At 41.5% G+C, this 22,429-nt stretch overlaps 1 protein-coding gene across 1 annotated transcript in view; it reads left to right on the forward strand.

Annotated features, from left to right (window-relative positions):
• Positions 1-22,429, forward strand: part of CHN2 (chimerin 2) — a 170,439-nt gene that overhangs the window by 88,665 nt on the left and 59,345 nt on the right. Inside the window, exons 4-6 of the mRNA XM_082499078.1 lie at positions 6,068-6,099; positions 9,247-9,360; positions 11,373-11,658. Of these exons, the coding sequence (XP_082355204.1) occupies positions 6,068-6,099; positions 9,247-9,360; positions 11,373-11,658 (432 nt within the window). The remainder of the gene's footprint in view (positions 1-6,067; positions 6,100-9,246; positions 9,361-11,372; positions 11,659-22,429) is intronic.

The raw sequence follows: 22,429 nt of genomic DNA on the forward strand, positions 1-22,429 counted from the left end.
ATCAGTGATTCATTTTCATTTTATGATCTGTAAAGAAGCCAGGATCCCTTTCTGCGGAGACCTGTCTAGTCTCTGGTATTTTGAATGATGTTGTCATCTTGCTCCCAGCTACTCTCTTGTCCTGGAGGCAACGTAGTCCCTCGCCGTCACGTGGCTGAATGTGGATCCGTCGAGGGGCCCTAACGCTGGCATCCCTGTGGCACTGTGACCGAATGACAAGGAGATACAGACTTCCAAAACTATTCATGTCACCTTTCTGGAGAGCCTCAGAAACATGGGCAGCGCCAGTGGAATGTGTTCCGGGGGCTTGTGCATTGCCAGGTTCTCTCTGAGGAATGTCTTTGCTCCCCCCTCGTCGCACAGGCGAAGTACGTGAATGTACTCATGAAGTTACGTGTGCTGGGTAGGCTCGTCATATGAAGCGTGTCCCACCAGTCACGCTGAATGCCGTTGGCTGAACATCTTAGGGGAGAAGACCATCTTTTCATTATGTATGTACACAGTGAGTGTCTGTAATTGGCCTGTCCTTGGCCAGGGAGTACAGATGTTACATTGCTGCTAATCCTACTAACAAAATTAGCGACCGGCTTTATGATATGATGCTTTTCACAAAACCGAGAGTTGCTTCTCTTCGAAAACATTGGTGCCAGAGAGGCAGATATGGTAATAGCAAGAAAGTTAAAAGGTAGTAAAAAAGGTAGATAAATATTTCCCTTCAAAACGAATGTTCTCCTAATTTAAATTGCTTAAGAGTCATTGTTGTGAAATTATTTGTCCGATTTAGGGGGAAAGTTAGACATGCTAATGGATCTAAGTAGGAATTTCTTTAAGAAGAATACGGAAGCAAAAAATACTATGTTATAGAAGTAATGAAATACAACATCGGTTTTTACTTCATTCCATTTAATGGGGACTTACAGTTTTCCTTAATCGTTTTCGGTTGTTGATTGTAAGGCTAAAGTTTGCAGTTAGGTCATAAGAATTCTGCCATAAGTTGAACAATTCAGACAATAAACTTTTCTGTACAGTCTGTTTTTACTGGGCTTGTCTTAAAAGCTTCTCTTCCAACTCTTCTGTTTCTCTCTATGTCAAACTGAACTGAAAAACACATTTATATCTACTCAACTAGAATTACTGAAAAATAATTAGGATTGTTCCAAACAGAAAATATATCAGATTAAACTTCCTTTGGGAAAACGCCTCACTGCCTGCTCTGAGTGAACACACTGATGTTATTAACTCTTGGATCTCGTTTCGCTGCTTTTCTGTGTACTGGAGAGAAGAACAGAGCGCCAGGTGCAGCTACCCACCTTATTGTTTCCTTCCCCTTTTTGTATTCTCTTCACGGATATATTAAGTGGTTGAAATAGGTGGATACACAATGTTATGCCGTGGTGGCCCTTCTGAATTACAGGCAGATTGCTGTCCTAGAGGGATTTCTAAATTTTCATTCCAACATTTCTAGATTTCAGCTTTGGCCACTGGATAAGGAAATATGTCTTATGCAATGAGGCTGAAGAGAAATTAAATTCTTCTGAAATTAGGGTTATCTTATTTCTGTGGTAGTACTTATGCAGAAAGAATTCTTCAGGGTGTCTTCAAATCTTCAGTGCAGTGTGGGTTGGATGTCAATGCTCGCAATGAAAATCTATCACATTAGGGGATGCTCACCTCCTGCCTGCATGATTCCCAGTAGTTTTGTGATGAGTTATCTTGCAGAGTGGTGTAGGATTTTAATGCAATAATCTGTACATTAGCAGGAGTATGTCATGCCAGGGCTAAACCATCCTGGCCAAAAGAGGAGCCACAAATCCCAGGGCATTAAAATTCGGTAAACTTCAAAATTATGTAAAAGTAATACATTGAGTTGGCTTTGATAGCTAGTGTATTTTTTTGAAGAAGACTTATTTCCTTCTTAGTGTTGAATTCAAACGCCAGTACATCTTGAAAAATATGCTGTAACATTGTAAAAAAACTTGTAAAACTAGACCAAGTGTACAAGTCGGTTTTTTTGGGGGGTCGGGAAAGGAAATCAGGTTTGGTAGGCTGGGAGTCAAGGCTGGAGTATGCAGAGTCTCTCAAACATGGGCTTCCAAAGGCCTCTGGAGAGTGCCAAGAGAGCTGTGCTGGGTTTCACGTCTCTCATTTTCATGCTTCAAGATGAGATGTCATTGAGTGTTGCTGGCTCTGTAAGAGTACTGGATTAGTAGTGATTTAGGCTGCTTCACCATCCATCTTATTTCCTGATCAACTTGTCTTTAGTTTTAAACAATTTTGGCATTCACTGCTGATTCCTAATTTATACAACTATGCATTTCAGTAGTAATTGTCAGTGTTTTCCACATGGTTTCTGGAACAACGGCCAGAAATGCCTGCTCTGCAGCAACATTTTTGGTTTGAGATTGGCAATAATAACTTTTTCTAAGCCAGAAAATCACCATCTCACATTTGAATTGAAAGCTGCCACTAACTTTTAGTGGAGAGAGAGAGAGAATCCATTTAATTTATCCTCTGTACGGGAGCAGTAAAAGCAAGCAGTGGAGCTCTTTAAGGCAAAATATATTTTCAGTAGTGAAGTCCTATTATTTGCCTACATAATTTTTCTCAGTTTTGTACTTTTTTTTGTCCGTTAGCATGAGAGTCCTAAATGATTCAAACTCTCTGATCTGTCTCCTTGTTCAATGTCTAGGGAGATGGGCCAGAGTGATGGATAAAACCAGCTGGTCACCTGGGAAAGGTGGCTCTTTTTTCAACAAGGAAATTGTGAGGGCTATGCAGAAAGTGATGAAAGTGTTCTCCATAGCCATTATCTGTGGGGGAAAAAAAAAAAGTGTACATGTCCTCAGAATAAGAGTGATTATTCTGGGCTTCTACCACTGGGAAACAGTCACTTTTCTACTTGTGAATTTTCTGTTCTTGCCATGACTAAGAATTCTCTTAGGTGCGTCTGCCTGACTTTGTGTGTGCAAGCCCATTTATAGCAGGAGAGGGAAAGCTAATCCCAACTGAATTTCAGTCACCTTTGCCTTCTGGGATATATAGAATTTCCCTTGAAGTTTGTACAGAGTCTGCGGTCGGCACAAAACAGAGCCACTGGCTCCTTTGATACTTTTAAGCCTCTGCTCCATCAATTGTGCAGGCTTTTGGTTTATTTCCAGGTTCAGTCCAACATTCTGGTTTTGATCTAGAGACCCTGATGTTATTTTGATCTTTTATCTTGCTGTAACTTTGTTTCCTTAAGTTTATTCCTAGCAGTGAAGTTGGTTAGGAGCGAAATGACTCTTTCAGGCTAAAGATCATGGTGAGCACAGGAGATGATTTTTAGATTCTGGGGCACCTGGATGGTCTGGCAGATCGGGAGCTTCATTTCAGGGAATACTACAGTATCTTTCTTGCCTAAAGCCAAGTGCTGAAGTTGTGACCATTTTAGACAAGTGGGTGCTAAAAGATGATGGAGTGAAGGTTTCTGTTTTGTGGAGGAGGGGGAAGAATATAGGACTTGGGGGGCTTTGTGTGGATTCTCAGAGGAACAAATCTTTTAGCTCATAAACAGCAGGAAAAATGGAAATCGTGGTATCCAGGACAGTTCAGTCAGTTGCTAGTTAAATGATAAAAATTTCACGGATAAATTTATATTTTTGTATAAATGATGTTGTGAGAAGGATACAAAATGTGCCTACATTTGCCCAAAGATTTATTTCCAGATTGGTTTTATACTTTATGTATGTATATATATTTATATTTTATAAGGGAACTTGTGCTTAAAGGTAATTGTGAGGGTGAGTGTTAGTACTGTTAAGTCTTTTATCTGTCTGAGGTAGGTTAAAAGCGTTGGGTTTTATCCTGTGCATACATACAATCAAGGCAAATCTATATTTTTAAAAAGAAGCAGATTCTGAATTCTAGACAAAAGTCGTGCTTTACCTGCTGCGGTGTGAAGGTTTGCTGTGGGAATTAAAGTTTATCTGTTTCTTCCTTGTCGTCATGTTCATGTACTGAGTGGCCTTTGTTTCCATGAAAGAGAAGATTGCATGTGGTGGTCTCACCTAACCCAGCTTCTGATAGCCATTTTTTTAATTAAGTTCCCAGCTAAATATATGCTTTGGGGGGTCATTAAGGTCTATAAGGATGACAGGAAGGCAGCACTGTAGTGCTACTAAAGATGAACATATGAACAACCTCCTTTCTGAGGTAATATGGCTTTTTCTTGATTTTTTTTTTTTCATTACTCATAAAAATGTAAAGTTTAAAAAAATTGAATTTCATACGCTTTCTTCTCTGAGTGGCCGTGTATGAACATAGAAACACAGCACTTGCGCTTGGTAATTCCTCTGATTTTGCTCTCTCTTCACTTCTGGGTTTGCTTTTTCCTTTTATTCCTGCCCCTCAGAGCTCAAAGATGTTTGCATCAAGGTGTTATTCCTAGGCAGGAGTTTCAAGGGTGTGATACTGCTATTGTTAGTGCCGTGCTAGCAGAGAAATGCCGAGCCGGGAAAGGAGCCGCAGTAAGGACTTGATTGAACTCCCATAGGTCTTCCTCTCTTGAAGATTCTCATTATCTTGTACAGACTTTGGTTCATCTTGTGCTGCATTGTAGCCTTAGTGACTGCAGGGTAGAAAGTCAGCTGCTTCGGTTTAGTGCGTGGCGTGTAGATAATATATTGAGTCAAAAATGTCACGTTTGTGCATTTGCTATTCAGAAATAAAAAAATAAATAAATTTGTAAATTTAAAGTTTTTGTGAGTGAAATAATGAGATTTAATCAAAACACGAACATAGTCCTTGTTTGCAGTCAGATAAAATGGTGAAAATTCATTGGTTTTATCCTAAAGGATGAAACAGTCTTGAAACCACAATTATTCTACGTGTGTGTTGGTACATATGAAGCAGTAATGCCATTTATATGGGCAGCCTTCCTCCGGTAGGCACTCACTCAGATATTTTATTTTTTTTTTTAACGATCAGGAGACTTTATGTAGATCTTGTGTTAAGTTCTGCCGTGCCTATGCACGAAAACGCTGGCTGAAGTTGCACCCCGGTGAGATGACGCTATTGAGAAGTGCCGCCGCCGGAGAGAGCGAGCGAGCAAGCATCTCTGTGTAAAGACATTTAATAGATATATTAATATATATGAATACATCTGAAAATAATAATAAAAAAAACCACAAACTGAAAATTAATTTTTGATAGTCAGATGTGTCATAATAGAAGAAGCCTGTGCGCAGGGTGAGGTCCCTCTGCCCCAGCCCTGCTGTGAAAGCTGGGGCAGCCGTGCCCTCTGCTGGCACCGCCTGCCCTGCTGCGGGAGGCTGATGAAAGAGGAAGGCAGGGGCTGGGGAGCTTGCCTTTTTGGCCAACCTGCCAAAAGATTGGGGCCTGACATAAGGGGTGGAAAGCGTCAGACGTAGCCAGAGTTTCTGGATCAAAATGTGGGATTCCCAAAACTTAGTTCAAAGCTCTTTATAAAATAATCGGGAGTCCTTGCAGCAACTTTCAGTGGACTTTGCATCAGGCCCGCAAGTTCTTGAGACTTCAAGGAATTTAATACTAGATCTAAATCCAGAAACCTTGTTTCTCCCAAGAATATTTTTTTTTTTTCCTTCGGTTAGTTGCTGCACAGAGGCAAAAAATGTTTTTAAGAAGCTAAAGGGTGTATAACAAAAATAGTCTTATTTTATAGTGTAAAGATTAGATTGGCAAAACTGTAATAAACTATTCTTTATCTCTTTGATCAGATTTTATACAATTATATGGAACTAGGTGATCTTTAAGGTCCTTTCCAACCTAAACCATTCTATGATTTTTTTATACAGTTATCTCTATTTTTTTCACCATTAATACAAGTTACTCTTCCCAGAAATACATCAATAAAATCACCTCTTCTGTTTTCATTTTGCTGTTCTTCTGTGTAGTCAGGTTCCAGTCACAGTTTTGAATCTGCAGAATTTCGTCACTTAGATGGGTGCAGTAGTCCTCATTAGTAATCAAGCATAATTTATTTTATGTCGCTTACTTAAAATTGGGTGTGTGTTTTTAATATTTTTTTTTCCTTTCTTTCAAAATTTAGGTGGAAAACAGACCAAAGTATTATGGAAGAGAGTAAGTATTTTACTGTTTAAAGTATCTGTTGAGTGTATCCTAAGGTTGTTGTTCTAGAACTAAAAAAAAAAAAAAAAAAAAAGACACAGTGGAGGTCTGACAAAATATTTTATTTTACCTTTCACTTCAACTGGGAGCTAAATATATTGAAAGGCTAATAATGTGGTTATATTACAGTGCAGTAATGCTGCTTACAATCCATGGGCTGTGCCGCTATGTAAGCCTGCATGTTCATTTTGCTTTTCTCAGGACAGTTTGGGAAAAAAATTATTGTCTGGAGTATTTCTTCCTTTTATTTTGGTTGTCGCTTTAACCTCCCAGTGGTCCTGCAGCGGCTTGGGGAGGAGAGAAGCAGCTTGCCTCTCTCACTGCCTTTTTGTGTATGTTCCTATACTTTCTCCCCACCCTACATGGTTGTGGAAGTATGCGTGTCTACTGTTGCACGTCTAAACGCTGTTCTCCCTGATAAAGTTGCGGGGTCCGAAATACCCAAGGAGAAGGTGTATTTTTGTCGTGAGGAAAATAGCAGGCTACTAGAGTGTAATTCCTTTGTGCTCAGCAGTCGTCTTGCCAATAAATATCTTGAAAGGAGCTGGATCCTGCATTGGTGTGGAGATTGGGGCAGGTGAAGTTGAAGGGAAAAGACACTGCAGTGACCACCCAGATCTAGTTAAGCAGCATTTGCAGAGCTGCCATTTGGCCTTTACTAGAGTAATCTGTTGAGACCCCAGCCCTTATCGCTAGCTAAATTACTTAGATCCCATGTTCTATTTTTTCTTCCATCCCAGACACATCATCTGTGTTTAACGATTCTTTTCTCCTATCAAAAAGCAAAGCTCAAGAGCCGGTAGCTTTGCCCCTAATTACTGAAGTTTCATTTTTTAAATATTATCTTTGACAACAGGGAATTCAGATCTAGTCACTAGAGCACAACAGAGCTGAAGACAGTACCTGCCTGAGTAACCCATCACGCTCCCTACGGCGGGACTTGTAAAACCATTACAGCAATCTTTAATCCATGAGCCTGCCTGGCTGTTGCCATATGGCGGGTTTGCAGAGCGTTGGGGCTGGCAACAACTGTACGAAGTCACCTCAGTGAACCTGCCCAGGCAAGATCACACTAGTTACTATCATTTAGAAAGATTTCGGGACCACTGGGGACAGTCCTATAAAAGCAATTGACTCAGTGCTTAGTAGTGCTTGGAAAGAAAATCTGAGGTTTCCAGGGAAAGAAACAGAAAATACATAATTATATTTCTGTATGAATCTGATGTGGCTGCGTTTTAAATAGCACATGTAGTTCTGGTCCCTCGCTACCCCTTCCTCCTGCCTCCTTTTTGGAAAGGTTATAGAAGAAATGAAACATACAGCAAAGTGCCACAACGGTGGAGCAAAGGGATGCAGCTCCTGCCGTGTGAGGAAAATGAACGGGTCTTCCCCAGTGGATGTCCAAAAGAGGGACATGCGCAGTGTCCCTCTTGAGTTCTTTGCCACGGGGTGCTGCAGAGGCCGAAAGCATAAAGATATTAAAGGGTTTACAAGTGAGATTCTCAGATTCATGAAGGGTAAGGTCACAGCTGATGGGACACAACTTCTGGCTAAAGCGGTGATGGATGGACGGGGATGTGAAGTGAAAGAAATATGTCACTGCTTCCTCTACTCTTTCCGTAAGCAGTTATTGGCAGCTGCTGTCAGAGGCAGGCATCTGAGTTCAGGGGATCTTGTACCGCGTACAAGCTGGTTTTATGCCCTTATATAAATGTAGCAACAACATCCATGAGAAATCTTGGAATACGCAGTGCTTACCACCCATAGTTAAAGAAATTTCACAGGTGCCCCAAGTATCCTGTCCCGGCGGTTTCTTAAATTGATCACCAGAAGAGCTTTTTTATCTAATATCTAACCTAAGGCCTGCTATATTTTATAATGATCTTCTGTGGCAAATAGCCTATGCTCATTATTTTTAACTAGAGTTATGAATTGCCATGAGTTTATTGGTAAAGATATGCTTAAATTATGTCATCTAGGGGATGCACGTTTCAGTTTGGATGTGGCAGTAAATGATTGTGTCCCCACCAGTACAGACAGAAAGTATGAATCAATTTACATCATCTTGAATAGAAAGTCACTCTGGAAAGATCACCTAAACCTAATATTTCCAACATGTATTAGTGAGAAGACAATGTAAAGAGAACGGAACAACAATTGCATTTACAGCCAATGTGTTTTTCTTCTCTTTCACTACGGAGCCAGAGGCAATGTTAGAAATGCGCCGCTTCATACATGTTGTCAGAAAAGAGAAAATGCTGAAGGCCAGTACGTTTTAGTGCCTTTTTTCAGACAGCAGCAAAAATAGAAACTTTCAAAACCTCTGAGGAGACCTTCGGAGACTTACCAGTTAGTAAAACGCGTGTAGGAGTTAAGACTCAAACTGCTGTAAAGACCACATTTGTACTTACGGAGAGACCAGCGCTAACTATTGATTATTGTAAGGTTAATTGTGCGTCTTAGGGCCTCCTTCTTTCTTAAAACAGCAATGACAAGAGAATTGGAGAACACTGAATGAGGCGCTCACTGAAATGCAGAAAACAGTATTTTTCTCAAGGCTACTCTGTATCTTCTACTTTAATATACGCAGGCTAGAATTTCAAGTAATTGTTGCCATTTTTAGTCTCAGTTTCCCTCAGAAATTTGAGGAATCAATGTTAATATAAAATAAAGCAAGTTGATAATAAGAATGACCTCTCATTTTAATTTTAAGTCCTCTCCATTTAAAAAAAATAATGCCTTTGTGCCTAGCTTTCAATTCTGTAGTGAGGCCTCTAGAAAGGAAACAAGGAAGAGGGCATAGACTGGTAGAGGAGCAAAGTTGTGAAAAGATGGGGCATTTACAGAAAAAAATCTTTGGGTGCAGTGGAAGTGTCATACTGGCTTATACTAAGTGAAACTGCACATACCGTGTGATTTTTGTTTTGCCTCTATGCTGGACTTGCCCAGGCTGGATGACTGTCCTGCCACTTCTAGATGCTTGGACGCTGCCCCAATGGTTTAGACCACAGTGGAGAAGTTTTCAAATGGTGTCTGGGGTGGAGGGGGAGGTGTTTCTGGTTGGATTGTGCTGTAAGTCACTGAAATGTCTTCCCTTAGGTTTCACGGGATCATTTCTCGGGAGCAAGCAGATGAAATACTTGCTGGCGTAGAAGGAGCATATATTCTTAGAGAAAGCCAGCGGCAACCCGGCTGCTATACTCTTGCTCTCAGGTAAATGCTGTTTTAATAGAGGTTTATAGTTCAGATGTAAATGTGTTTAATGGAGGGGATTACATCAGTCCCTTTTGAATGAAGTCTATGTCCACCATCACTTAATCCACTTCATGGTGTCAGAGTGATTTTACACCCTTTTGTCAGCAGTTTGACCATCTCAACACTACAGCAATCCAGTCCTTCCTTTAGCACTTGGCTCGAACGTCCCTTTTCAGAAGCAGACTGTGCCTGGTTTAAAAATTTTTTCTACCTAGGGTAGCCTTTACAACCTTGAGTGTTGTAAAGATGGAGCTTCTCCTTGAAAACTGTGTAAGAGATGTGAGTGAGTACAGAACAGGGGAGTGTCCCGGCAGTGACGTGTTATACGCAAACATTGGAAGCCATCAGCGATAATAGCCCTGGATAAACCTGGAAAATCATGAAGTCCAGTGGCTGACCAGCTGTCACAGGCTGCATACTGGACTCCAGTTTTCATCCCTAACTGGAATTCAGGCTTGCTGTAGAAATACAGTGTGAAGCATGGGATGCTGCGGCTCAAAGAAGTAAGAGTCTGCTGTTCAGCTGAAGGAAAAATTCAATGGGAGCCCAAGCTACAACCTTGCTGCCCCTTACGGGTGCCATTCCTTGAAAATACAGCTGCTCCTGGCTTAGCTGTGCCATTCAAAATGCAACATTCTTAAAGCTGCTGTGGGTTAGTGGCAAGAGGACAAGATATTATATTGGGCTTTGACAAAACAAACTCCTTGGCAATATTTTACAATGTTTATGGCGTTATTACTTCTGTGGGATATACACAAAATAAAAGTCTGCATTTTTACCCTGCTGCTGGTAAGCCAGAAGGAAAAACCCTTTAAGGAGTTACCCCCAAGTAGCTGTGATACAGTGTGGAAATCATCCTCAGAATTCGTATTGATGTGCAGATGGTAGAGCTGGAAAAGCTGGTGAGTCATGCCAACTAAAAAGTGGTGTAAATAAAAAGCAACTTTCGTCAGCTGAAAAAGAACAAACATAATTTTTTAGGGCTTTGGAGAGAGAATTCAAAATAAAGAATAAAAAGAACTGCTAAAGGATGGGGATTATGGCAAAGTGCCTGTTGTTTTGACACAACAGCATGATTTCTAAATCCCTCTGGATAATTATTTGTAGAATCAAAAACTGAATTTGATTATAAATTGGGGATTCATACGAAAAATGTGGGCGAAAAAATAAGAGGCTTAAACAGTGTGATTTGAATGCCCAACAAAGTATGCAGAGACGTGCACGTTTAATGCAATATAAGGACCATTTAACCCAATGTCATATCTTTGAATCCTTTAATCAAGAATGGGATTCCAACCTCGGTGTTATAAACTGAATGTGCTACTACAGCACTTTGCTTTTTAAAACGCTTTAAAAAACACCCCACAGATTACACCTGCCATAAACAGGACCAGAGTTATCCCACAGAACTTTGGGTGTTTAATTGGGCCCCTGAATTAGGAGCTCAGTCTCCCGGGCTTCCTGCCAGAGGGTGATTCAGACCCTTAGGATTTGAATTACTTGCTAGAGATCCCCATCTCTCTTTGCTGACTGTAAAGGTGCCCACGGTGGTTAAGCATCTGCTTTCCGCACCTCAAAAACGTTTTGGGATGGAAGAGCCCTTCGCACAATTATGCATCCTGGTATAAGGTCTTGTGCATGCAAACATGCCTTTCCGATCGCTGCCGTAGCCCTTTTAGGATTTAGATTTAAACCACATACGTCTGGGTCGTGTACCTTGTTGCGGAGACTTGGCCTCAGTTCCGTAGCCCAGTCTACACGACGCAATCAAGTTTGTGTTTGAACTTGAGTTGGTCTCACCACAGAGATCCAGTTGCAGCCATGTGCATATTCCATATGTAAAAGAGACATATAGACTCGTCAGTGAAGTTACCTCCTAAGTGTTTTGCCAGTATGAATTCTCTCTCTCACTCTTCCCTCTCTCTCTCTCTCTCTTTCTTCTCTGCCTCCTCCTTTTCTGATGTTTGCAGATTTGGTAATCAGACCTTAAACTACAGGTTGTTCTATGATGGGAAGCACTTCGTTGGGGAGAAACGATTCGAATCAATCCATGATCTAGTTACAGATGGCTTGATAACACTGTATATAGAAACAAAGGCTTCTGAGTATATTTCCAAAATGACAACAAACCCCATCTATGAACACATTGGATACGCCACTTTGCTTAGAGAAAAGGTGTCCCGGAGGCTGAGCAGAACAAAAAACGAATCAAGAAAAGCAAGTGTAACAAGTGAAGAGAATACCCCGGTTGAAAAGGTAAGTATTCAGTTTAAAATTTTGGCAATTAATACCAGTATTTCCATCAAATATGAGGGAAAGAAGTGTTTTGTTGAAAGACCTGTTTCTTTTTTCTGTACTTCATTAAGTATTACTATCCCACTGAAAAGCTTATATCCCATTAATGTGATCTTGGCTCCAAACTAGTATTTGACTGGAGCTTATGATGAAAGCTTTCTAATAAGTACCAAATGCAAATGTTTTCACTATGTAAAAAAAAAAAAAAAAAAAAAAATATATATATATATACACACTAGTTTAACTTGTGAACAATTTTAGATGTAGTTCATGTATACTGAAGCATATTCCACAGTAGGATTATGAAACTGGTTCCCACTGACCCTTCACCACAGCTCAAGTTTGTTATCTTTCCATTCACAGTGCAAAGCTCCTCTTTTCTGCCAAGTCTTTGGTGGATGGGTCTCAAATTGGGTTACTATGTGTTTTCTTCCCTTTCTTTTCATGGGTCTGAAAATGGGATACTGTGTGTTTGCTTCCTTTTCTTCTCGCTCTTCTCATTTGAAATGGGCTTCCGTTGATCTCTTTCTCTCATGCGTCTGTATCCCATAGCATCGGATGGTCTCGGACTTACTTACATGATGATAAATTGAGAATTTCATGCAGTTTGCAGCCATCTGAAGACGTAAAATTAGAAATTCTTTTACATATGAGAAACAGTCTTGTAAGCAGTGACATGTGGATATTTTCATTTCCCAGGTGGCAAGGCAGTAAGAACTGTCAAACAAAACTTGTTTTCTGAGTCCAGTGTTTATGCTGAATTGACTTACTGACATTTGTAAGTGTACTTCTGCAGCGTGACTGATGATTTGAGTGTTCAGAGTGCTGGCTAGCTAGTTGGGAACTAGAGCCAGTTTGTATTTGGGAAGCAGGGAGTGAATTTGCTGTCAAATAGTAATACTGGGCATGAAAAGAGATCAGCTTTTTTATGTGTATCCTCATCACTCTAGGACATTTCCAGCATAGTTATTATCTGTTTGTTGGGTTCACATATCTGCATCGGCTGATTATATACTGGTTTGGATTTCTCAGTGGTAATAATTGATCAAGTAACTGACCTGACATGTAAACCTAGTCATCCTCTATAACAAATTAATTCCACTTACGATGGCATTTTTTAGGGAAGGCATACTGATTCAGGGAAGTCCTTTGGAGAATGGCACAGCAACAAGTTTTATTTCAAAATGAATCCACTGATGACAGTAGTTTTTGGTTCAATTGGATGGTATTGTAATGTGCAAGAGGAGTGGATGCCATAGAGAAGGGTTTCATGCTCGTTCAGTTGATCCTTGTGATTGGAGCCATCTGGTTGTGAGTGCTGTAACAGGCACAAGAAAGTGAATTTCGACATTATTTGAGGCACGCTAAGAAATAAACATAGTACAGTGTGACATACATTTTTGTGTAGGTAGAAAAACGGTCCAGAGGATGTTCTGGAAAAGTTTCTTTTAAATTGAGAAAATACTGGACCATCATCAGGATGACTGTAAACATATTGCATGACTGCAAAGTAATAAAACAACCGTGACAGTTGAAAATCATGTTATATTCTCTAGGAAATCAGGAGAATATTTATTTGTACAAGGAAAACCACAACTTCAAAATTGTGTTCAGTTTTATTTACGGTTCTTGCAGTTTAGAAGCAGTGGTCTTTTGTATTTCTCAAAGTGCTCTCAAAGACTTCAGAGGGGGTTCATTCCAGTACCATTTATTTTCTAACAGATTGTGTTTTCTGTTGTGTTTGGGGTTGGATGTTGGTTTTCAGGCTGGGCAGTTTCGAGCAAGTACTGTAAAAACTCTAAAACCATCAGAAGACAAACTGTTGCTGAAGGGGCCCTCTGTCTCCTTCACCACTGCCTTTTTGCTCATGTGCAGTTTTACGTAGCTACACAGTGGGTGACAGTAGAAAATGGCTCCAGATAAAAACTAATGCAGCCAGAATAAAAACCACGTGATTTTTTCAGCCAGATCTGCTACCTGATCCACCTCATGTGGGTGGAAATGCAGCACAAAGGAGAGGGTAATACTTTCTTCTGATGGCAGCTCAAAAAATTATGATAATAGCTTAAAGTGAGTGGAGAGCTGCATCCCTAGTTCCAGGTACCTGTGGCTTGAAGATGTTTGGACTCGCTGTAATTTGCTACCAGTAGTGAAAATACACCTCTAGACCTCATTAGTGATTGGATTAGAATCATAGAACCATTCAGGCTGGAAAAGACCTTTAAGGTCAGCAAGTCCAACTGTTAACCTCACACTGCCAAGTCCACCAATAACCATGTCCCTAAGCGCCACGTCTACAAGTCTTTTAAATAGCTCCAGGGAGGATGACTCCACCACTTCCCTGGGCAGCCTGTTCCAATGCTTAAAAACCCTTTTGGTGAAGAATTTTTTTCCTGATATCCAATCTAAACCTGCCCTGGCACAACTTGAGGACATTTCGTCTTGTCCTATCACTTGTTACTTGGGAAAAGAGACCGACTGGGTCTTCTTTTGTATTGCAGCTGGATGAAATTAAAGTGTGTAAAGTATTATTTATCTCCGAGGTGGTTCACGATGCGAAAGGCAGTACCACAGGTCCTTACCCTACAAGGATTAGCACTCATATATAAATTTCTGTATGTGCAGGCACTAGCAGCCTGCAAGACTGGGCTGCGTGGCTGCACTGTCGTGTAAAAATAGCTTCAGCTAAGCCATTACATTGTTGGCAACCCTCTCTGCCTTCCTCCCACTGAGGGGAAGCAGCAGAAGGAGGAACAGCAGCTGTTTCTGACATATTTTTCTTGCCAGGAGGAGTAGGAGCAATCACAGCTACAAGAGAAGTGGGGCGAAACAGGCAAGGTGATCGGCTCACAGGCTGAAGACCTGCCGTAGCAGCTCACGCCTCGTTATTGTTGATTAGGACTCCCAATGGGCTTCTCTACTGGTACCAGTAGTGTTCCATCTTCTTATGGAAGTCCATGTGAGGGAAAAAAAAAAAAAAGTTACTTCAGCTAAATTATTAGCAACTGAAAGGAATTCACAGAAGTCTATATGTTGAAGCCTACCGTGGTTGCTTTTGCTTCATATGTTACTGAGAGAAGCTCGTGAGAGGTTTGGGTAGCAGACAAAGACTCAGGGCTCATCATTCCCATCCCTTCCTCACAGTAACTTCAGATAAAGTGTGGGCCGGGCTTTGGAATAAACTGGTGAAATACTGAGCATTTGCCAGTAATAGCATACAGGGACAGAGAATAATAAAGGGAATTCAATGTTTGTTTTTATATATACTTTACAAGTCCTCTGAAATATAAAAATAATATGAGGAAGTGGTAGTTCAATGGGAGTTGTATCAGATGTTTTGCTTGAGGCTGTCATGTGTTGAACAGCATTTTAGACAAAGACCATGGTCTGCCCGCAAATCAAAACCTTCACCCACTTCAATTACTCCAATAAATTTCAGACCCCTTAGAAATAAGTGAATGAATATTCAGTATTCTTTGCTCTATGTGTGAAAAATCATCGCATTTCTGTAAGGTGTGTTTTCTCTGGCCAATTGAACAGGTAAAATGTCATTTTTTTTATAATTGAGCTGGTTTATTTGGAAGTGCTGCCCGGAGTATTTTAAATGTTTCAGAAATGATGGAGTGGGGGGAAAAACCATACATGCAGGACAGAAACTTCCATTATTTCTCAAGAGGAACATGTGAATTCAGCACTAAGGTTAAGCATCAGTACTCCTCTTACAGATTAGGCTTTTTACAAGTGAGGTTTTGTTTTATACTGAAACCAATTCCAGAGTGTGAAAGTGCAGCTGAAGGCATTAGTCTCCTTAGCGGGTTTGTTAACACCATCCAGGGAATCTGCTCATTCTGTCGCCTCCCACGCTGACAGGGGAGATTATTCAATGTCTCAGTCACTCCAGCACCACTGCTCCCCGTGGGGTAGGTCGATGGAAGGGGACCACCAAGGCACGAGCTGGCGGGAGGAGCACGCATCCGAATGAAATGTCTTGGTACTGCCTGGGGTACCTGTCTGTTCCCATAATAATAATTTCTTCGAGGTTGTAATTAGTGGAGTCATGCCCGTTCCAGAAGGGGGGGTGTGATACATAGGCTGGATTAAGCTGTTGTGCAGGCCTTTTTACCCACTGTTTTTGTAGTGTGCCTAAGAAAACATTTATACTTTAAGATACTTAATTCCAACATTTCATCCAAAAGTTATTTCTGTCTAGCTTTAAAGAGGTGCTAGATTTGTAGACACAGACTCCAAATTTTAGTCCAAATAGTTTAACAGATCTTTAATCTGAAAGGAGCCACAACGATTTTTCGGAATGAAGAAGTGTTGCGGGAGAACAGCATGCTGCAAATACTTTCTTAGCAGTGTAGGCAATTGTCATTTTAACAGGATCCAGCTTCAACAAGGGTTTTGGGTAGAGAAGTAGTTTTTTCTGCAAAGAACATTTGAAGATTGCATGTTGTCTGTTTAGGGTTGTGATTTAGGCTTGGGCAAGTTGTGATCGCCTGCTTCATGTTTGCTCTGCTTGTGGAATGCTGTACTTGGGGCAAATGAACGTATACTAGAAGATGTAGGGCAGATAAGTACCTGGTACTGGTACGTACTGTAATTAATTACCAGTATTTCACGTTTCTGGTGAATGTAGAAGTGTAACTTGCTGTAAGCAATTAATCTTCACGTGTAGGAGAGAAAAAATTGCAGGAGTCTGTCAGTAAAATATGTAGTTCTGAAATGTTTATCGCAATCACATACAGTATTATCCTGCAACTGCTGTCCTTGCTGCGTCAGCGGTCTCTGTGTCCCAGGCAAGGAGAAGAAATCTTACTTTCTAAGATTACCGTGGCAAGTGCAATTTGGGAAAATCTATTCAAAGAATTGAAACGTTGGAAGTAAACGCAAGCTGGAATTTCATGAGCACCTTAAGGAGGTAAAAGCTGTCACGCTTGCTGATGAGAAACCGTCCCGGTTCCCTGCTCTCGCACTGTCATTCCCATTCCTGTGACCTGCCCTGTGCGCTGCCGCAGCCACCCCGTGCCTTGGGTGGGAGCTGGACGCTGTGACACAGTGCCCCGAGTCAGGCAAAGGCTGTGCCCCACAGCCCATTCCTTTGCTACGTTGGTCTCGCCCAGGAGCATCTCCTGGGTTTGGGTTGCCTTATAGCTCCTCAAGGATTCACGTTAGCATGGGGGATGCGATGAGAACGGGAGACTGGAGTTAAAGAAAACCTTTGGCAGCGGCTCAGCTTAAAGAACTTGCAAAAAGAATAATCTTCCCTTATCTGACAGAGGACAAACTGTTGGTAAATGCAGTAAAGATTAAGGAAGGTTATGTCAGTGCCAGGTCTCCGCTTACTTAGATGGTGGCAAAGCTCCCATCAGCTTCTCTCCAAGTAGGGTCTGACTTAGTCACTTCAAACATGCCGGTTGTACACGAAATATGAGTTTGCGTGGAGCCAGGGCTGGAGTGCTTGTTCTGCTCTCTGGTTGCAAGTACGCGCCAGGAGCAGCAAGAGGCATTTAACGATGACGGTCTGTAAAGAATAGTGTAGCAGTTTGAGCTAAAGCAAGAGCTGTACCTGGAGACTTCACTTAACAGCGGGACAGTGCGGAAAACTGTATATTGCTGCTTGACACAGTAACCTCTCTGTCTGTTTTGCTGGAACTCATTACTGGGCATTTAAGTGCAAATGATAGAGCCCAGAGTTAATACTGCAGCTAGAACTAAAGGGCTGAAATGATAAGCATATTACGGAGTCTGGAAGGTTGTAGATTTCCTCGGCAGAAAATCCCACACAAATAACGGAAAGATAAGAAAACTATTCCTGTTAAGGCAAAGGTGACAGAAATGGAAGAATAACTTTGCTAGAAGTAGTAGTTGGTATTACTGTCCTCGTTAGTCATGCTGCTCACACACAGCTTCCCATAGAAGAACGCGCTGGACTTCCAGGAAAGACTGTTTTCTAACATCCCTTAATTGGAGATGTAATCTCGTTATGGAACTAAATTTTTAGGGGCACTGCAGTTTTTCTTACATCAAAACTGCACAGGAGACAGCCAATTTTATGAAACCCTCTGGTTTGGTTCAATTTTTATAAGTATTTACACTTCTACATTGTTATTCACACCACGTCCGTTTTTGTAGGCCTCTTAGCCTCATCCTACCACTCCATTTTTGTCTCTTCATTGAATTTTCTACAGGTACTGCTGTTAGCCAACGATAAAGAAATCTTTTCAGTCTTTCATTTATTCATTATTCTTGCCATTCTGCAGCTCCTCTGAACCTCTAATGATCCTATTACAGGCTGCTAGCTAGTGTTTAACTCTCTGCTGGGATGTCTATCCAGATGTTGAGCATGTCCTTCCACATGATGGCTGCAGGGTACTGTGCTGTCCTAGCAGCAGGTCACGGGGTTAAGAGGATAGTGAGCGGAAACGTCTGTTCCTGCAGACTGTGGGCTGGAACTGCACTTGATAATTTGACCCGGTGTCTTTTGCATTGCCTTCAACTCCCTGGCATCTGCAACATGCTTGGTCAGAAGAAATTAAAATTTGTTCTACAGGGTCATCAACAACCCACCACCTTCTCTTGTTAGGGGTTACAGTTTAATGCCTGTATGCATATCCACAGAATTCACAGGAAACTCCTCCCCAGTTGATTGTCCCTGGAGGATGCTCAGACACCACGCTGATAAGCAGCAACATGGCCTGTACATGAAGTTGGCCTTTATCTGCAGATTGCAGTAATACACGCAGCGATAAAAGGTGTGTGGCATTTTTGCTGCTAGAAGCAACTACCTTACACATCATAATTCCTTTCATCAGTCACTCCTGCTTGTCCTGCAAGAGTAGTAGTCTACACACAGGCTACCACATGTACGTACTTAACTGTAGCATGCCCTGACGTGAGTACTTGAACTACATTCCCCACTGTTTTCTTTAAACGATTGCTAGCAATTTAGTACTGATTTCATGCGGAATACTCTTTGGTATTATACCACAGCAAGGAGGATTTTATATCAATGCAGTCGATCTAACAGTATGTGTATTTTAGTCAGCAGTTTTATATTTTGAGTGACAAATACCGTCTTACTGAAAATATAGCTAGCTGGTCATTTTCTTTTGCCTTTCAGTGTTGGCATTCTTTTGTATTTTCCGGCTGTGTCTCTTTACAGCTTCTTTTTTTGTTTAGAGCATCATACATACGAAATAGGCAGTATATAAGAAATAAAAATAAGAAAGTACCAAAGTAAAATGGTGGAAAGTATCTTTTTCGATTCCTTCCCTCTGGCTGTCTATGTTTATGCACAGGGAAAGGGATGTTGCATTGTAGTTGACTGCGGCATTCCTAATACCTAACGTTTTGCCTGATTAGGCAAGGATTTTTGAGAGGAATAATTTGGCTCATTTTAACAGTAATGGAAATTGAGGGAATCAAGAGAAAGAGAGGTTCCATTGCAAAGTGTTTGCTTACAGTGCTTGCCTGAGCTGTTAACATCTCTCCAGGATCCTGGTTTATGTTATGCTATAACTGTCAGCTTAGGATTCATGACTTTTGCCTTAAGCAGAATAAGTGATATGATTATGCCCGAAGAGAGCTTGTAAGTTGGAGGCAACGCTGATTTACACAGATGACATGATGTGACGGATATGATCTGATCCAAATGCTAATGAAATTAATGGGAAGACCCCCAAAGATTTCACAGGGTCTTGGAGCAGTTCAGGGCACTGCTAAGTATATGGAGCAAAGGTCAATATGAAGTTTGTTGTCACCAAAGCGTTTCCCAATCCAGTGTTTTAGAAAGGTAACCAAATGGAAGTGGTGTGAAAACTTCATACCTGAATACCGCAACTGTAGAACTGTAAGGGGGATCTTATCAATGCTTATAAATACTTAAAAGGGAGGGTGCCAGGTGGATGGGAACAGTCTTTTTTCAGTGGTAACAGGCACAAACTTGAACATAGGAAGTTCCATCTAAACCTGAGGAGGGACTTCTTTACTTTGAGGGTGGCAGAGCACTGGCACAGGCTGCCCAGGGAGGTGGTGGAGTCTCCATCTCTGGAGACATTCAAAAGCCGCCTGGACGCCATCCTGTGCAACCTGCTGTAGGTGACCCAGCTCTGGCAGGGGGGTTGGACTAGATGATCTCCAGAGGTCCCTTCCAACCCCCACCATTCTGTGATTCCGTGATTCAAAGTTGCTCAAATGACAATGTCAGGTTAGTACTAAAAGTGACTAGATACACCAGAAGTGCTTATAGTAGTCCTAAAGCAAATGCCACTTGGCTCTTCAAGTACAGTACTGTATCTGCAGCTAGGCTCTGCTGAATACATAAATTAATCTTTTCCTCTTGCGTATTTTCTTGTTATGACCACGTTAACAATTCTAATAAAGCTAAATGTTTGATGCATAAAACCTATGCTTAGTTTGATGCATTAAAATTAAAGCCTTATATGAGGCTCTGATACTCTTTACATAGTTTGATGATATTAAGTTAGTATAAACATCAACTTCCATAGGGATCAGGACGGAGCCTTCAGCATAAACATTTCTAGTCACTGGAAAATGAAAAGCCATTTTTTAAGTAAAAATCTATACTTGATTATCTTGCATGAATCTTGAGACACTGTGTAGGAATAGGCACTAAACTTTTACAAGAGCCTCTAAACTGCCATGTTTTGATCTTGGAAGAAAAGTGTTCAACTTCTTAAGAATAAGAGAGAGATTAATTTCTGTTAGTGGAGCACTTGGTATTAGTGTCAAAAGGAAAGTATTTAAATAGTGACTAATATTTATCCTTTATATTTTGTTTAGAAAATAAGTGGGTTTAGTGATGTGCTTGTTTAGGTCGTTTGTTTGCTTGGCTAATTATAAGGAAACAAATAACCTGTCCTCTGTGCTCATGCTGGACATGACAAGAAATGATTGGCCTGAAATACAGTGATTAACATTGCAAGTTAGCTATTAAGGGAGAAGAAAAGAAAGAACCATAGAACAGTGGGATGGAGCCTCCCTAATTGTCAGACATAGAAACGTGTTAGAAAACACCTGGGAGAAATGGCACAGGTAGCACTAATAGCTGAGGCAGGCAGGAGAAGAACCTCCTGAAGTACCTTCTAGTCCTATTTCTTCATGGTTTTCTGTGCCTGAAAAAGTATTATTTAGGCTCTGATTCATCCTATCTAGATGAAGACATCTTACCAACGTAGCTAAGGAGCAGTTATTTCATTCCTCCCCGTGGGAGGAGAGTACCTTCCAGCCTAGAGAAGAGAAGGCTCTAGTGAGACCTTCTAGCAGCCTTCCAGTACTGAAAGGGGGCCTACAGGAAAGAAGGGGAGGAACTCTTTATCAGGGAGTGTAGCAATAGGATGAGAGATAATGGTTTTAAACCGGAAGAGGGTAGATTTAGATTGGATATTAGGAAGAAATTCTTTACTGTGAGGGTGGAGACACTGGAACAGGTTGCCCAGGGAAGTTGTGGGTGCCCCATCCCTGGAATTGTTCAAGGCCAGGTTGGATGAGGCTTTGAGCAACCTGGTCTAGTGAGAGGTGTCCCTGCCCATGGCAGGGGGCCTGGAACTAGATGATCTTTAAGGTCCCTTCCAGCCTAAACCATTCTATGATTCTGTGATTCAATCCTGAATCATCACTTCACTAGTGAGAAATTAACTGCAGCTATGATCCTAATGTCCAAGGCTTCCATGAAATGCCTAATGCAAGCCAAGATATGCTAAGTTCTTCCTTTTCTATATCCTGCTCGCTCTGGAGACCTTCTGCCAAGGCATGTCTTGGCCAGCTTTCTATGTCCCTACACGCTGACTGGCATGTGTCCCATCACGCTCTAGATATTATCCTTTCTGAGCATAAAACGTGTATGTCCTATCCACTGAGCATCTTTTCCCATACTCCGGGTGCAGAAGGTCTCACCCCTGAGGCATGTGGGCACTGGAGTGAAGTCAGGTGCAGAGCCCAAGCAAATGTCCTCTGTTTGATCTGGGCCCTCGCCACAGAGAGCCAGCTCAGCAGCCTGTACCCTGGGATATTGGGAATCCAGGTGTGGGGATCTCCCCGGTCACCTCTGGGCTGGGTCAGCAGCTATGGGCCAGCCGCAGTGTCAGCCGCCGAGCTCGTTGGAGCTGCCAGGCAGGAGGCGGCAGTGGCCTGGGCAGGATGACAACTAGTAATGGCCACAGTGAAGCACATGCTGTTGACCGCGTTCTCAGCTGAGGCTTGACTACAAAGGTCAGGAACCAGTGCTTTTTATAACTGCTAATATTTGGAAAAGAGGACGGATGCCGCAGTGTGAAAAGTGCAAATTGTAACAATGGGCTTTTTCTTGTAATGTATTCTCAGCCCCGGAGAACAGTGGGACTGCTCACGGTCGTCAGCGTGGGTTATGTAGAATGAATACTGCCAGTTAGACTTGATTGCCTTTTTGATAGATTTACAAAAGTACCGAATGAAAAGAATGCAGCAGATGCAGAATAATTGGATTTTTAGCAAAGTAGTACAATGTCTCATGAAATCATACTCTTGACATTAATTCAAATTGGTTGGCGCATGAACACGGTCACATGGACCAAAAATAGGTAGAGGAATTTCAAGCAAAGAATAAAGATAGGCAGCAGCTTGATAAGCTGGGGAAAGGTAGCTGATGAAGTACTGCAGGGGTGGGAGTTTCATTTAAGATTTTTATTCATCTGGAAAAAGTGCAAACAAGACATTACTGAAAACTCAGGAT

Source organism: Vanellus vanellus, assembly GCF_965231255.1.
Source record: "Vanellus vanellus genome assembly, chromosome: 2".
Lineage (NCBI taxonomy): Eukaryota > Metazoa > Chordata > Aves > Charadriiformes > Charadriidae > Vanellus > Vanellus vanellus.